The sequence below is a fragment of the Choloepus didactylus genome, chromosome 5, assembly GCF_015220235.1.
Source record: "Choloepus didactylus isolate mChoDid1 chromosome 5, mChoDid1.pri, whole genome shotgun sequence".
Lineage (NCBI taxonomy): Eukaryota > Metazoa > Chordata > Mammalia > Pilosa > Megalonychidae > Choloepus > Choloepus didactylus.
Window position 1 is genome coordinate 89,099,044 of NC_051311.1, and position 17,303 is coordinate 89,116,346.

The 17,303-nt window shown below is 38.2% G+C and overlaps 1 protein-coding gene across 2 annotated transcripts in view; it reads left to right on the plus strand.

Moving 5' to 3' along the window:
- Positions 1-335: 335 nt before the first annotated feature.
- SYPL1 (synaptophysin like 1) overlaps positions 336-17,303 on the plus strand; it is a 32,753-nt gene continuing 15,785 nt past the window's right edge. The window contains exon 1 of one of the 2 annotated variants that reach the window (XM_037836410.1): positions 336-525. In XM_037836410.1, the coding sequence (XP_037692338.1) occupies positions 457-525 (69 nt within the window). In that variant the 5' untranslated portion in view covers positions 336-456. The remainder of the gene's footprint in view (positions 526-17,303) is intronic. The other variant, XM_037836409.1, reaches the window with a different exon arrangement.

Below are 17,303 nucleotides of genomic sequence, written 5' to 3' on the forward strand. Positions count from 1 at the left end.
GGCCGCCACGCGGGGCGGGAAGCTAGGCGCTAGGCGCTAGGCGCGGGCCTGAGATGCGCGTGAGCGCCCGGGAGGAGATTCAGCGCAGCGGGCTGGATATTAGGGGAGGGGGCGCGGCGCACTCAGCATGGCGTCCAACATCTACTTGGTTCGCCAACGCATCAGCCGGCTCGGACAGGTGCGGCTCGAGGAGGAGCCTCCCCTTCCCAGCCCCTACCCGCCCCTCACCTCCCACGCCCCCCCCTTTCAGTCTCCGCTCCAGAGTCGGGGCGGAGCGGCTCAACCGCCGCCCACCCCCCCCCCCCCCCGCCCCCCGGGGCCCGCCTCCCGGAGCAGTGCCCGCCCGCCCCGCCTGCCTTTCCTCGCCGCCGGGGTGCTCGAGTCTCGTTCTGTCCCCCTCCTCCTCCGCCCCGCCGGCCTGACTTTTTCTCTCTGTCTCCCTCCTTCTCTCAGAGGATGTCCGCCTTCCAACTCAACCTCAACCCGCTCAAGGAGCCGCTCGGCTTCATCAAGGTCCTCGAGTGGGTGAGTGTAGCCCGGCGAGGCCTGGAGTTGCTCGCTGCGCCCGCCCTTGCGGCCCTGCCGGCGCGGCGCCCTCGGCGGGGGAGACGGAGGGCCCCGGGAGCGGAGGGTGCGGCCTGGCCGGCGCGGGGTCCGAGGCCGCCGCCGCTGCCGGGAGGGGTGGGCCGGGGAGGCCGCAGGCTGGGCCCTCGCGGGGCGGAGACGCCGCGGTCCGCGTCGAATCACGCGTCCTGGAGGCGGTGGCCGCGCAGTCCTTCGGCCGCTTTGGTCCGGGGCGGAACCACCCTCCCATGCCCAAGCTCGCCTCTGGGGGCCCTTGGGAGTGGGAGTTCAAATTTCTCTTTGGCTTCACTGCTTCCCGCAAGGGAAGAGAGAACTTCCTGTTGCGGTCTAACCGAAACTTGGCGGACTGGAGTTGGCCCCGGGCCCCTTCTCTGCGCAGTGTAGAATGGGGTCAGTGCGTTCAGTTCAGCCCGGCGCTCACTTGGGGCCGTGCGCCTTCGAAAGGTGATTTTTTTCTTGTGGAAGTGATTTGATCAGCATTCAGTTCTGAACTTACTTTGAGATTGGCTCCAAATTCGAGTTAAAAATAAACTGGATAAGGGAAGCAAGGGAAAAGTCTTTATACCAAACGCATCTAGTCAGTTTACGTCACTTAATACATGCTAGGAATCAAGTTTGTTTTAGGTATTTCCAAGCAATATTCTGCAGAAGTCAGCTGTTAGTCCTTTCCTGGGAACACTCTGAATCATTAACGTCGAAGGAGACTTATTCATTCGACCTTGGCAATGACTACTCAGAGGAGTTGGTGAATACATCAGGTATTCAGGTTTCCTTAAAACTTCCTGGCCTAGTACACACTTCAGTGTTGATTTTTTCAGGCTTGTAGTAACTGGCAGCTGGCATCTGTCCGTTGTGCAGGCAGGTTGTGTTTATAGCCAGCAACGTTTATATCCGTGACTCCTCAACCTCACGTTTTAGTGGTAAATGGTGAAGAATAAGAACTTTAGATTTCCTGTTTTAGATAACCTACTGAGAATGTTTTTTTCAAGTGACACTTTTCTTCAGATTCTCTTCTGGGTGTTTAATCTGATTTCCTTCTTTGTCCAAACCCACAGAGCTTTGCCTGTTGTTTTCTGAAAGCCGAAATCGTACTGATTTTAGATAAATGTCTACGTTAAAGACATATAGATATGTATGTGTAGGGTTTTTTAAACCTGGATCCAGATTTAAATATAAAGTTATTATAACATAAAAAATGGACATTGGAGGCGGAAAAACACCATTTTAAATTAGGCTAATCAAATACAAAGGCTAAGAAAAAGTCTAATACCTAGTCGATTTGGTATCCTTAAGGGTTATAATTAATAATTTTAATGTTCATGGAAATAAATGAAGAGGCAATTGATTTTACTAATGCTTATATTATGTCAATGTTTTCTTTAAAAACTGTAGATTTAAATTTTTCTCTTAACATTTTTAAGCATTAATGATAATTCATTCATGATTATAGGTCTAATATATTTTGAAAAATACCTTCTTTAAGCTTCTTAAGAAAATACCACTTTCAGTGTCAACAACTTGTTACAGAGGACAGCCTTTTATGAAAAGACTATTCATTGTTAATGGTGTAGTGAATATTTATTCAACAGATGTTTGAGTATCCACTGTCTACTGGCACTGTGCTAGGGCACTAGGATATAAACATGAATAAAACATGGTTTTTTCCTCATGGTCTATTAAGGAAGAAGGATATGAAAACAAATATCAAAATGCCATATGATAAATACTATGGTAAAGTTATGTGCAAAGTATAGTAGATGAAATAAGGAAGATATCAATTGCTTGGAGGAGCTAGGGAGGACTCTATAAGTACTTGAAGGGTGAATACTTGCTTACTTGGGGAGTAGGTGAGTGTGTGGTTTTCTAAGCAAAGAGAATTGTGTGACATGTTGAAACAGCATAGCGCTGTTTGATAACAGCACAGCCGGGTTTGCTTATACTGGGAGGGAAGGAGCAGTTTGAGATGCTTCTGAAAGTTTCAAAGGGCTTGCAGAATAGTTGGGAGCTTATCCAATAGATCAGTGGGTATTAACCTTTGGGAGTTGGTAGACCATCTTTGAGGATCTGGGCCCTTTCCTTAGGAAATTTCATTTATGTGCTGTTTTGATATGTTTATTGGATAGCCTCCAGTAAGCTCAGAATCCTTGCCATAGCTGATGGAAACTCACTCACTCAAAGGTTTTAGACAAGTGAGTAATATAATTAGATTTGCCTTTTAGAGATTTTCATTTTGTTAGCATTGGAGAAAATGGATTGGAAAGATCAGAATTGAAGGAACATAGACCTGTTACTTGAAAAATTATAAGGCCCGAGGTTGAAGTTAGTTTCACTGGGAATAGGGAAGGGAAATTTAGAGTATTTGGGAGGGTGAAGAGGGAGGAATCCGAGATCACTGCCACAGTTCTGGCTTGGGTTGATAGTGGCATCATTATCCAAGATTGGTCATTAAAAGAGCAGGAGCAAATTTTGGGTGGAAGATCAATAAGGTTTTGGGTGAATTGAATTTGTGGTCTCCTTTGATCATGTAAGTGGAGATCTCCTATAGGCAGTTAGATATTTGGATCTGGAGTTTAAAAAACAAATGTGGGCCGGAGATTGGGCAGATATCTGCCAGCAAAGAAGATAAAAAGGAATGGTTAAAGGGCTGGTGAGAAATAACATCTTGGCAACACTATTAGAATTTCAAGAAAAATGTGCTTAACAATGCCAGTTACAAAACAGAGGTTAAATAAAATGAAGACTAAAATGCATCCCTTGATTGGTAATGGCGACTGCCTGTGGACTTTGTCTGTGGGTGCAGGCCACCATGAAGAGGCTCTTGGATGATTATGACCCCTATACAGTTGAAGAGCCCAGCAACGAGGAGCCGGCTCTGAGCAGGTGGACCCCCCACTAGCCCTAGTCCCTGAGGCTCCGGCTGTAGCCAGGCCTTTGCCTCCTACACTCGCTGCTTCAGCCAGCCCTGTGCGGACCTTCAGCCCAGGTATTCGGTCGCCCATCGCGCCCAGTTGTTGCCTGTGGGAGGCTAAGGGAGGGTCCTGGTGGGGGTCCCGCAGTCCCCGAGGGGGCGGGGCCGACACCAGGGCGGTGCCTGGGTAGTTGATATTCCAGAATCACAGGGGGCTACTTGTAAATCTTCAAAAGCTGTGAGATCAAATCCTGCCTCTGCAACTTGCCAGCGTGTGGCCAAAGGCAAGTTACTTATCCTTGCTTTATCATCTATAATATGGAAATATAATAACTATGTCATAAGTTTGTTATGAGGTTCACTGGGCATGATCCATGAAATGCCCATCTTGAAGTCTAAACTGCCATGAACAGAAATAAGGGAATAGTCAAAAGACTTTTTTGAGTACCTATTATTTGCTTCTGGACTACAGATGACAATCCCAAAATCCTTATCTTCTGCATGCTGATTGAATAGCGAAGAACTAAGGCAAAATATATATCTCAAAAGAGTACTGTAGAAAATGATGCCTTAAGAGAATCACAGATGAAGTTACATGGGAACACCTGAGAGAGTCACAGATGAAGTTACATGGGAAACTTGCAGTTAAGATGGCAGGAGATTTCCAAGCAAATTTAGCCATTTCTTAAGCTACCAGCAAGGCCTATTCATAAACTTAAAAACATTAATTCTATTCCATGAAGTTTTCTGTGAAGTTGTATCTCCATCAGTCACAGTGTTTCCTCAGATTATCCAGTGGAGGGGTAGTAGGCATGGGAGATCAGACTACTGCACTTCTGTTGTGGGAAATGAGAATGAAATAAATGAGGATGAGCTACCAGGATTCCCTATAAAAGGGAGATTCAGTTAATGGGTTCAGTTGTGAAAGGAAGTATATGTAGGTCTCAGTTAGTAATTCAGTTTGATGGTATATAAGTTTTCTAGACTGAAGTCAATCTGCCATTACCATGTCCATATACACCTGTATTATTATTTACTTAATACTTTTCTTTGTCAACTTAAATTTTTGTAGTAAAATCAATTAAGGAAGCTCTACAATTCTGTGATAGTTGCCACAATAAGATAACTGTAAAAATAAGTACTGTGAAAATAACACAATGTTATTAGACAGTATTGTCTGCTGAAGACTCCGAGTCCAGGGTTGGTCCCTATTTTAAGAAAGGAGATTGGTATTGCAGAGTTATTAGAGAAGTGTTTGTCATGGTCTGATTTTACCCTACTTTATAAGCTAATATATTAGCCAGTTACTGTTTCATGGAAGCTGGCAGAAGACCTGAGATCTTTGGGTCAGCGACAAGAGACTTTATTACTCACAGCACACCAAGCTTTGTGAGCATTATGTTTATGTTTGTGATGGTTGCTCTTGCTTCCCAAGTGCTACAGAGAGGGACCCAGATGGATAGTGGGAAAGGGGTTACCTCTAAAATTAGTCAAAAAATAAGTTTAGAAACAAATCTAAAAATAGATAAAGGCTTTTGTTTCCACCCATATAACTAAAAGAACAGTTCATCATATCAGCTTATCTCTAGCAAGTTTCTAAAAGATGTAAGACTAAGATATATCCTGATAGTGTGTAACTCTCAAGGGTTTACAAATCTTGAAGGCAAGTTGCCTAGTAAATATTTTTTGACAGAATGAATCTAGGTCTGCCTATGCAGGAACATTTTCCTCTGCTTCTAAACTGCAACCAGCATGTTGTGTCCCCTGGCCCCTCCTTATAGTGCCTGGCACGGACATTGCCTTAGTTCTCTTTGTGTGGTAAGTGCTCATTAAAGGTTGAAGTTTTGTTGCACTTATATAGGGGTAGCAATCCTTTACAAGGCTGCTGGAATGTTTGAGATAAGATAAGAATAGATGCCCCCTATGTAGGAGTTCAATAAAGGAAATAAAAGTCAAGGATTAATTTTATCAAAGCGGCTTTTTAAAAAATGTTTAATGTTTTCCTGATAAATTTTAACTTAGCTCTTACCTTACAGTTAGTTATCCCTAACATTTAGATCAAAGCAGTTAGAAAACTGTGCTTGTCATTAAGTGATTTTTATCTCCTTTTAATATTGAATACTGTGTATTGGGCTCTCTTACTGCTATCTTGCATAAGTTGGGCACTGAACAAATGTTTATTTCTTAATAAATCTAAGTAGTATGCTTTCCTAGTTGCCTCAAAAAATAGTGAAAGAGATACTGTTGGGGACCTATATTAGGAATTACAGATGAATTAAGTTGAATAACAAAAAATTAACCATCTCTGAATATTTTTCTCCATGCTTGTCAAGTTTATGTTCAGTATTAATAAGAGATTTTTTTGAGCACAATATATGTGCTAAGACTTTACCTGTATTTTCTCATTTAATCTTCTGACAGCCTTTGAGGATAGATTAACTATTGTTAATTTCCATGTTACTGAGTCTTAGAGAAGTTAAGTAACTCGCCCAAATCCCATGATTATGATTACTACATGGCAGATCCAAGACTGTTATATTCACTTGGGTAACTTACCTTTGTATTCCTAACTGATCTTTTAATCAGTGAAAAGGTTACCAAAAACTTTAAGCTTAAAAACAAAACCTAAGATATCTGAAGTAATTTTTTCTTGTTAGATGTGCATTTGTAATAATGATTTTAGGAGTTAAAGGCAGTTAGTATCTTCTTTTTTTTTTTTTTTTTGTTAATTTCTTTTTTTTTTATTAAATTCAGTTTTATTGAAATACATTCACACACCATACAATCATCCATGATATATAATGCACTGTCCACAGTATGATAACATAGTTATGTGTTCATCACCACAATCTGTCTCTGAACATTTTCCTTACATCAGAAAGAACCAGAACAAGAATAAAAAATAAAAGTGAAAAAAAAAACACCCAAATCATCCCCCCATCCCACCCCATTTGTCCTTTAGTTTTTATCCCCATTCCTCCACTCATCCATACACTAGATAAAGGGGGTGTGATCCACAAGGTCTTCACAATCACACTGTCACCCCTTGTAATCTACATTATTATATAATTGTCTTCAGGAGTCCAGACTGCTGGGTTGGAGTTTGGTAGTTTCAGGTATTTACTTCTAGCTATTCCAATACATTAAAGCCTAAGAGGTGTTATCTATATAGTGCATAAGAATGTCCACCAGAGTGACCTCTCGACTCCATTTGGAATCTCTCAGCCACTGAAACTATTTCGTCTCATTTTGCATCCCCCTTTTGGTCAAGAAGATACTATCAGTCCCACGATGCCAGGTCCACATTCATCCCCGGGAGTCATACTCTGCGTTGCCAGGGAGATTTACACCCCTGGGAGTCGGGTCCCACGTAGGCGGGAGGGCAGCGAGTTCACCTTTCGAGATGGCTCAGTTAGAGAGAGAGAGGGCCACATCTGAGCAACAAAGAGGTACTCAGGGGGAGACTCTTAGGCACCATTACATACAAGTTTAGACTCTCCTTTGTGGTAATGAGCTTCATAAGGGCAAGTCCCATGCTCGAGGGCTCAGCACATCAAACCGCCAGTCCCAATGTTTGTGACAACATATGCTAGGGGATCAGCATCTCAAAGTTTAGAGATAGGCCTTACACTTCAGGGATAGAGTTAACTGCTGTAAGAGCTTACAATCTAGGGACTATTACAATTATTGTGTCCACGTTAGGCTATGTTCTAAGATTCAATTCTGAGTTTACACATTGTAGTTAGTCCATATTGGTGAGGCATCATCCCTCTCACCATGTTTTCTCCAACACTTTTACTCCTATATATATATTTTCCTACAATTTTATAGAGTTATATTCACATACCATACATTTATCCACAGTGTACAATCAGTTGTTCATGGTATCATCATAAAGTTGTACACTTATCACCACAATCAGCATTTGAACATACTTATTACTACAAGAAAAATTGTTTTTTTTTTTTTTTTTTTTGTTTTTTTTTTTTAGCAATAAGAAAAAATGATAAAAAGAAAAATAACATGTCATACAATACAATATACTGCTAAGGACAGCAAATAACACCACTACCAAGAATCCCATATTACTCCCCTATATCCCCTTCTCATATACATTTAGCATTGGCGTATTGCCTTTGTTACATTTAATGGAGGTATATTACAATGTTACTGTTGACCATAGACTCCAGTTTGCTTTGATTATGTTTTTTCCTGAATACCATCCCTTTTTCAAATTTCTACATGGTTGACATTCATTTGCTTTCCCACATGCAAAAACATTTTTATATTTGTATATTTAGTAACAGTCATTGGCCACTCCAGTTTTTGCCACGTTATACAGTCCCAGTCTTTATCATCTATCTTTACCTCTGGTGTCATACATTCTCCTATCCCACCTCTTTCAGCTTTACTCACAGACATCTTTGTTCAGTGTACTTACAATACCATGCTACCATCACACAGTATTATCCTGTCTGTTTCTGGATCTATGCAATCAATCCTAAACATTCTGTAGTCCTTCAGCATCAAATGGCTGATCTCTGCCCTCTTTCTATCTCCTGGTCGCCTGTGTTGTCAGCTTTTAACTCCCAAAGTTTGTTCATTAATGTCTGTTCATATTAGTGAGACCATACAGAATCTGTCCTTTTGTTTCTGGCCAACTTCACTCAACATAATGTCCTCAAGGTTCATCCACATTATTACATGATCCATGTCTTTGTTCTGTCTTACAGCTGCATAATATTCCATCATGTGTATATACCACAGTGTGTTTATCCACTTGTCCTTTGATGGACATTTGGGCTGTTTCCATCTCTTGGCAATTGTGAATAATGCTGCAATAAACATTGGTTTACAAATGTCTGTCTGTGTCTTAAGTTTCAGTTCGTCTGAGTATATACGTAGCAATGGAATAGCTGGGTCATATGGCAAATCTATATTTAGCTTCCTGAGGAACCTCCACACTGTCTTCCAGAGTGGTTGCACCATTCTACATTCCCACCAACAATGAATAAGTGTGCCTCTTTCTCCACATCCTCTCCAGCACTTGTCATTTTCTGTTTTTTGGATAATGGCCATTCTGGTAGGTGTGAGATGATATCTCATTGTGGTTTTGATTTGCATTTCCTTAGCAGCCAGTGAAGTTGAGCATTTTTTCATATGCTTTTGAGCCATTTGTATTTCCTCTTCAGAAAAATGTCTGTTCATGTCTTTTGCCCATTTTTTAATTGGATTGTTTATCTTTCTGTTATTGAGATGCAGGATTCCTTTATATATTCGGGATATTAAACCCTTATCTGATATGTGGTTTCCAAATATCATCTCCCATTGTGTAGGTTGCCTTTTGACTTTTCTGACAAAGTCCGTTGATGTACAAAAGTGTTTAATTTTGAGGAGATCCCATTTGTCTATTTGTTCTTTGGTTGCTCGTGCCTTGGGTGTGAGGTGTAAGAAACCACCGCCTTTCACAAGATCTTTAAGATATTGCCCTACATTTTCTTCTAAGAGTTTTATGGTCTTGGTGCTAATGTTTAGGTCTTTGATCCACTTTGAGTTAATTTTGGTATAAGGTGTGAGATGGACATCCTCTTTCATTCTTTTGGAAATGGATATCCAGTTCTCCAAACACCGTTTATTGAACAGGCTGCTCTTTCCCAGTTGCTTCGGCTTCACTGCCTTATCAAAGATCAGTTGTCCATAGATGTGAGGGTCTACTTCTGAACACTCAATTCGATTCCATTGATCAGTATATCTGTCCTTATGCCAGTACCATGCTGTTTTGAGCACTGTAGCTTTGTAATATGCTTCAAAGTCAGGTAGTGTGAGACCTCCCACTTCACTCCTCTTTCTCAAGACATTTTTGGCTATTCGGGGCACCTTACCCTTCCAAATAAATTTAGTTATTGGTTTTTCTATTTCTGTAAAGTAAGTTGTTGGGATTTGAATTGGTATTGCATTGAATCTGTAAATCAGTTTAGGTAAAATTGCCATCTTAACTATATTTAGTCTTCCAATCCATGAACATGGTATGTTCTTCCATTTTTTCTGGTCTTGTTCAATTTCTTTTTGCAGTTTCTTATAGTTTTCTATGTAAAGGTCTTTTGTGTCCTTGGTTAAGTTTATTCCTAAATACTTGATTCTTTTGGTTGCTATTGTAAATGGGATTTTTTTCTTGATTTCCTCCTCTTGTTGCACATTACTTGTGTATAGGAACACTACAGATTTTTGCGTGTTGATCTTGTAGCCTGCTACTTTGCTGTATTCATTGACTAGTTCTAGTAGCTTTGCTGTAGATTTTTCTGGATTTCCCACATATAGAATCATGTCATCTGCAAATAGTGAAAGTTTTACTTCTTCCTCTCCAATTTGGATGCCTTTTATTTCTTTTTCTTGCCTAATTGCTCTAGCTAGAACTTCCAGCACAATGTTGAATAGCAATGGTGATAGTGGGCATCCCTGTCTTGTTCCTGATCTTAGAGGAAAAGCTTTCAGTCTCTCCCCATTGAGTGTGATGTTAGCTGTGGGTTTTTCATATATTGCCTTTATCATATTGAAAAAGTTCCCTTCTATTCCTATCCTTTGAAGTGTTTTCATCAGGAAAGGATGTTGAATTTTGTCAAATGCCTTTTCTGCATCAATCGAGATGATCATGTGGTTCTTCTGCTTTGATTTATTGATGTGGTGTATTACATTAGATTTTCTTGTGTTGAACCAGCCTTGCATACCTGGAATAAATCCCACCTGGTCGTGGTGTATAATTCTTTTAATGTGCTGCTGGATTCGATTTGCGAGTATTTTGTTGAGTATTTTTGCATCTATATTCATTAAAGAAATTGGTCTATAATTTTCTTTTTTTGTAGTATCTTTGCCTGGTTTTGGTGTTAGGGTGATGATGGCTTCATAGAAAGAGTTAGGTAGCTTTCCCTCTTCTTCCATTTTTTTGAAGAGATTGAGCAGGATTGGTACTAATTCGTTCTTGAATGCTTGGTAGAATTCACATGTGAAACCATCTGGTCCTGGGCTGTTCCTTTTTGGGAGCTTTTTGATGACTGACTCAATCTCTTTACTTGTGATTGGTTTGTTGAGGTCATCTATTTCTTCTTGAGTTAATGTTGGTTGTTTATGCTTTTCTAGGAAGTTGTCCATTTCATCTAAGTTGGCTAGTTTATTAGCATATAGTTGCTCGTAGTATCTTCTCATTATCTCCTTAATTTCTGCAGGGTCGGTAGTTATATTTCCTTTCCCATTTCTGATTGCGTTTATTTGCATCTGCTCTCTCTTTTTTTTTGTTAGCCTAGCCAGTGGTCCATCGATTTTATTGATTTTCTCAAAGAACCAACTTCTGGTTTTGTTGATTCTCTCTATTGTTTTCCTGTTCTCAATTGCATTTATTTCTGCTCTAATCTTTGTTATTTCTTCCCTTCTGCTTGCTTTGGGGTTAGTTTCCTGTTCTACCTCTAATTCCTCCAGGTGAGCAGTTAACTCTTCAATTTTTGCTCTCTCTTCTCTTTTAATATAGGCATTTAGGGCAATAAATTTCCCTCTCAGCACCGCCTTTGCTGCATCCCATAAGTTTTGATAAGTTGTGTTTTCATTGTCATTTGCCTCTAAGTATTTACTAATTTCTCTTGTAATTTCTTCCTTTACCCACTGGTTTTCTAAGAGGGTGTTGTTTAGCCTCCATATGTTTGTGAATTTTATGACCTTCTGCCTTTTATTTATTTCCAACTTCATTCCATTGTGGTCTGAGAAAGTGTTTTGTATAGTATCAATATTTTTAAACTTGTTGAGACTTGCTTTGTGACCCAACATGTGGTCTATCCTAGAGAATGTTCCATGAGCACTTGAGAAAAAAGTGTATCCTGCTGTTGTTGGATGTAGTGTTCTATAAATGTCTGTCAAGTCTAGTTCATTTATCATACAATTCAACATCTCTGTTTCTTTAGTGATCCTCTGTCTAGATGTTCTGTCCACTGATGAGAGTGGTGTATTGAATTCTCCAACTATTATTGTAGAGGTATCTATTTCTCCTTTCAGTGATCGCAGTGTTTGCCTCATGAATTTTGGGGCATTCTGGTTTGGTGCATAAATATTTATGACTGTTACGTTTTCTTGATGAATTGACCCTTTTATTAATATATAGTGTCCTTCTTTGTCTCTTTTAATTGTTTTGCTTTTGAAGTCTAACTTGTCTGATATTAATAGATTACATAAGATTTTTGCAAACAGGCATCATGTTTTATCCTAATTTTGTGCTTTTCAATGTAGCATAACTCCAGAAAATAAAAATTGTATTATGGGTGTTGGAGACAAGGCATATGTATAGACTGATATTTCTCTCATCCGTTTGCTTGATTTCTACATTTTTAGACTATCAGCCTGTAACACAGGCTACTTTTTAGAAACTTAGACTATTCTTAGTCCTACCTTTTGGGTTCACTTTTTTTGTTCCTATTATGGAAAGGGAAAAAAGGACCTCAAATAACATTTTGCCTCCTAGAACTCTGTATATATTAAGAACTTAAAGCTTCTTGATGGACTTATTGACTCACCCCTATACCTTTGCTCACTGCTCCTTCTCCCTGGAATCCTCTCACTGTTCATCATTACCACCTTCATAGATAGACCAGATGTCATTTTCATAGACAATATATATGTTGTCAGTGCTTTCCCTTTCAGAACACCCTCCCACACACATACATAGAGCAATCTCTAAAAAATATAAAAGGGAGAATTAAGATAACAGAGTGATGCTCCACTGTAACAATTTTCTAACTATTTGGTTTCAGGACCCCTTTATGCTCTTAAAAAATTGAGGACCTCAAAGAGCTCTTGTGTATGTGGGCTATATTTATCAATATTGACCATATTAGAAATTAAAACTGAAAAATGTTTTAAATATTTATTTATTTAGAAATAACAGTAATAAACCACTCAAAAGCTTGAATTATGTCAATGGCAACAAAATGTTTTCCTTAAAGTGGCAGGCTCATTTCATTTGTTTTAGAGAAAAATGTTTGCCAAATATCCAAGCCTGAATAAGTGTAGTTTGTCTATTTTTTTCATTCCATATAAAAAACAGCTAGTTCAGCTTGCAACTCAGTAGCTTAAATACTGTCCCTGGAAACAACCGTTGTATTTTGTTATCAACAAAAGTGCTTTATTTGCACTTCCCATTTCATCACACAGGATATTAAGAAGGTGCATTTGCAAGGGTCGAGATTTAATTTAAAAAATATTTTTTACTGCTTCATCTAAGACATTCTTAAATGAAACTGGCTTTTGTTTGTTTTTTTTTTTTAACTGCAGTGAGAGGCATTGGAATACAGCTTTGGTGCCACTGCCTTGATTCATACTAAAGCTCAGCAGTTCACACCAATGCTTTTGCTCAATCAGTGCAAATGTCAACACAATGTAAAAGGAAAATAACGCATTGGTATTATTATGAAAATATTTTTGACCTCCTTAATTCCCTGAAAGAATCTTGGGGTCTTCTAGTGGTCTACAGACTATACATCAAGAACTGCTATTCTGATTCAAGGTAAACATCATTGGGAATGAGAAACAGAACAGAAAATTGGGTGGGTGTACTCTTCCCAAGTCTGGGAAATATATCTGGAAACAAGGTTCAACCTATTGTCTAAATATATGATGTATGTAGAGTTGAGTACATAAAGGGGTAGAAAGAAAGACTAAAACCTGGACTAATCTGCTTGCTTACTTAAGGGGTGGATTTATGATAACTTGAATATTTTCATATATTGTTGGTTTGAGGACCATATATTGGCATCACTAACAACATTTTTTTAAGAAGTATCTAGTAAATGCTTTAGACATTGACTCATAAAAAGTATCTTGGCTCTAAGCATCTGATCTTAAGATTGTAAAGGCAGACGTGTGATTATTCATTTTAACTATCACATGGTCATTTGATTTAGTAAAAATACAGCATGTATTTGTTTTTTGAGGGTTTTGTTTTGTTTTACAATTGTGATATGTTTTACTTTGTTCTTTTCAGTATTTGTACTTGTTTAGTCATAGCCATGTGCATGGGGTGTTTTTATCTTTCTTTAAATAATACAGAGTACCGGCATATTGTAAAAAATTCAAGCCATACTTGTAACCTGACTTCCACCATCATTGATTCGTTTTCCCGATAAATATTTCAGCATGTATCTCTAAAATATAAAACTTCTTTTAAAAAACACAGCCACAGTACCCTACCATTTTTATACATGTCAAATTAACAATAATTGCTTCATATCTCAGAATATCTATCAGTATTAAATTTCCAATTGTCTGATGCATATCTTTTTTTTTTTTTAATGTTTACTTGAACCAAGCTCCAAATAAAGTTCAAACATTGAATTTGGCTAATTTGGGTCATAAATTTCTTTTCTCTTTTTCTTAAATATTGAGGTGAAATTTGCATAACATGTAATTAATCATTTTAAAGTATACAGTCCAGCAGTGTTTAGTATGTTCACATGTTGTACAACCACCAGCTTTCTATAATTTCAAAACCCATACCCATTAAGTAATCATACCCCAGTCCCCCCTTTCTGTGGTAACTAACCTCTAATCTGCTTTTCTGTCTATGAATTTGCCTATTCTGAATAAAGTTGCTATAAACATTTGTGAACAAATTTCTGTGTTGACATATGCTTTCATTTCTTTTTGGTATATATTCCCAGGAGTGTAATTGCTGGGTCATATGGTAATTTTATGTTCAACTTCCTGAGGTGCCACCAGACTGTTCTCTACCGTTTTAACATTCTCACCAGCAATGTACAGAGTTCCAGTTTCTTCACTTCCTCACCAATACTCTCACTGCCCTCTTTTTTATTTTTAAATAAAGCCATACTATGGGTGTGAGGCGGTATCTCATTTTTTATTTGCATTTTCTTAATGACCAGTGATGTTGAACATCTTTTCATGTGCTCGTTGGCCATTTGTGTATCCTTTTTGGAGTGATGTCTATTCAAGTCCTTTGACCATTTTTAAATTGAGTTGTTTGTCTTTGTTGTTGAGTTGTAAGAGTTTTTTTAATATTCTGGATAGTAAACCCTTATTACATATATGATTTGTAAATATTTCCTCTCTGTGGGTTGTTTTTTCACATTTTGATAAAGTACTTTGATGCACAAAAGTTTTAAATTTTTTATGAAGTTCCAATTTTTTTTTTATCTTACTGCTCATGCTCTTTGTGTTTTATCTAAGAATCTATTGCTAGATTCATTGCATGTACATATTCATACATAATACATTATTAAATATATTTCTGAAGATTTCATTATATCATTTTCATAAACTAAATCTTAGAAAAAATTAAATGGATGACATTGGATTAATAATGAAATCAAATAGTGGTCAGCATCTTGCAACTAGAAACGTGTAAAAGACAATAAATTAGATGAGTACCAGTGTCCCCCAATAGAACCCTCAGAATGAGCAGAGTCTAGGAATAAGAGCAAGGACTGTGTCTCTGTTTGTAGGATAGATAACTCATTGAAAATACCCGTGGTCTCCCTGCTCTTGTTTTATCTTAACCTCTCTCTCTTTTTTTTTAATCAGGACCATCCATCAGGAACATTAAAATTCAATGTAAAAATCTTATGCACACAGCCCCAATATATGTGTAGTCATAGCTTAGATGTATATTTTACTGTTAGTTCATATCTTAAGGCATATGATACACTCAGGCCAAATTTCATTCATATTTTTAAATCCATATTTCATATACTCTACATGATAATTTCTGATATTTTTAGCCAACTTGTTACCTGATTAAAGAGAATCTTTTTTATCTTATAATGTGGCTGGGAATTGTGGCTCATAAAGGGTGTTAATATTACCATTTTCTTTTTTGGACATGTATGTTTACATTATCAGTCTTGTACTTTATTTGAAGATGTGTTTTTAAACCACCAGTCCATTTTGTGAAGGTTAGTTCAATTAAAACTAGATAATTTATTCCATTAACCCACTCACTTAGTAAACATTAACACTGAAAGTAAAAGAATAGGTGAGGGCACCAATGCCTGCCCTTCCATATTATGGAGCTCCTCTTACCTTCAGAATACCCAAAATACTGTAATGAGATGTGACCTTCTGATGTGTAGGCCCGACATGAGTTTAACTGGCATATTAATTTCAATAAATCTTTAATTGTTTTTTTAGGTCTAAAAGTAGACATAAACAGAAGTTTAAATATTTTCTTCTTGTACACCAGTTAATTAAGTAAATTAAGTCGAATTCCAGGAATCCTTAAACTCTACTTTGGAAACTAGGGTTCCAGAGGACCAGACTATAATATCAAACCTGAAGTGACAGCTCTCTAAATAAGTGACGGATCTGCCGTGATGGCCATCTAGTGTGTGCCTGGTGGGCAGAGAGATAAGTGGAATTGTTTGCCTGGTAACTTTGGCCCATATTGATGAATATGTAACTTTTGCAACCTGAATTCAGGGAAACCTGCCTTCATCCCTGGATTCTTACTAATTACGCCACAGATGAATGCCATGTCAACAATTACAGTCATTCTTCATGGGATAGGCAGGGATGGGCCAATGAATTTCACAAGAGTCAGGGAAATATAAATCACCAGCACTCCTTATTTTGGAGTAGGGTATAAACCAAAAAGCTTATAGGAGCCACTCTCCCTAGAGGTATGTTTGGAAGAGATAGTTAATTTCATTGATTGCTGGCAACTAATATGCATCCTGAATTGTGTTGAGACAGTAGAAAGTAGTGGCAATCTGCAAAGTGCATGCACTGTTTTTAAATGGCATTTATCACTCAATTCCATCTTGATTATTGCTGTATGAGAATGTGGATCTTATGTTGCCATATTTTCTATTTCCACCACCACCACCACCTCCGCCTCAGGGAAAGCAGGAAATCCAAATTTTTATGTGTAATATCCTGATATTGAAATGTGGAAGAAATCCACATTTTTTATAAATACTGGAAAGACCATACAGATATCTGTAGGCCAGGTTTCACCCAGGGGACTTCCAGTATATAACTTATAATTTAGATCAGCATAGTTGTAGTATATCAGGGCAGGTGAGATGGCTGGATAGACCAGAATCTCTAACAATATTTGTCCCTGTAACGAAAAGGCAGCTTTGAAATGATGATTATGTAAGATTATAAATTTGGTTTTATTTGTAGGTCATTGGAAATTGACTTTTCCTTAATTAAACAGTTATTTAGTGAGCACTTGCTATGTTCCAGCCCTTCTGCTAGGTAGGCACTGAAAATCCTGAATAAAACCAGGTACAAGGACATGCTAGTCTGGCAAGGGTGGGGTAGAGGCAGTAGTCTTGAAAGCAGTAAGCTCTAGAACAGTGTGCTATTTATTTTATATTAAGAAACTAATTTTTATTGTTTATTTTTTATAAAACAAGATAACAAGAAAAATGCCTGTAGTAGATTTAATGTTTCCAAGTCTGTGGCAGCCCAGCAGACAGAACATAGGGAATTGGGTATGGTCTTAAAAGATGAGCTTATTAGAGAATTGAGGGTGAGGGGTAGGGGGGTGGGGACATTTCCAACAGAAGTATGTACATCTAAGATGTGAGTACATAGTGTTTCAGGAACACTAAGTACTGCAGTGTGATAGAAGCATATAGCACAGATAAATCTAGAAAGATAAAGTTGAGACTAGATCAGACATGACTTTTATGGTTTAAAAAAATTTTTTTTTGGTTAAATTTTTTTTAGGTTTGGAAAACAATCGAGGAAATCCCTTTAACTAGGGGAGTACATGATCAGATTTTTATTTTAGATCAGTATAACATCATTC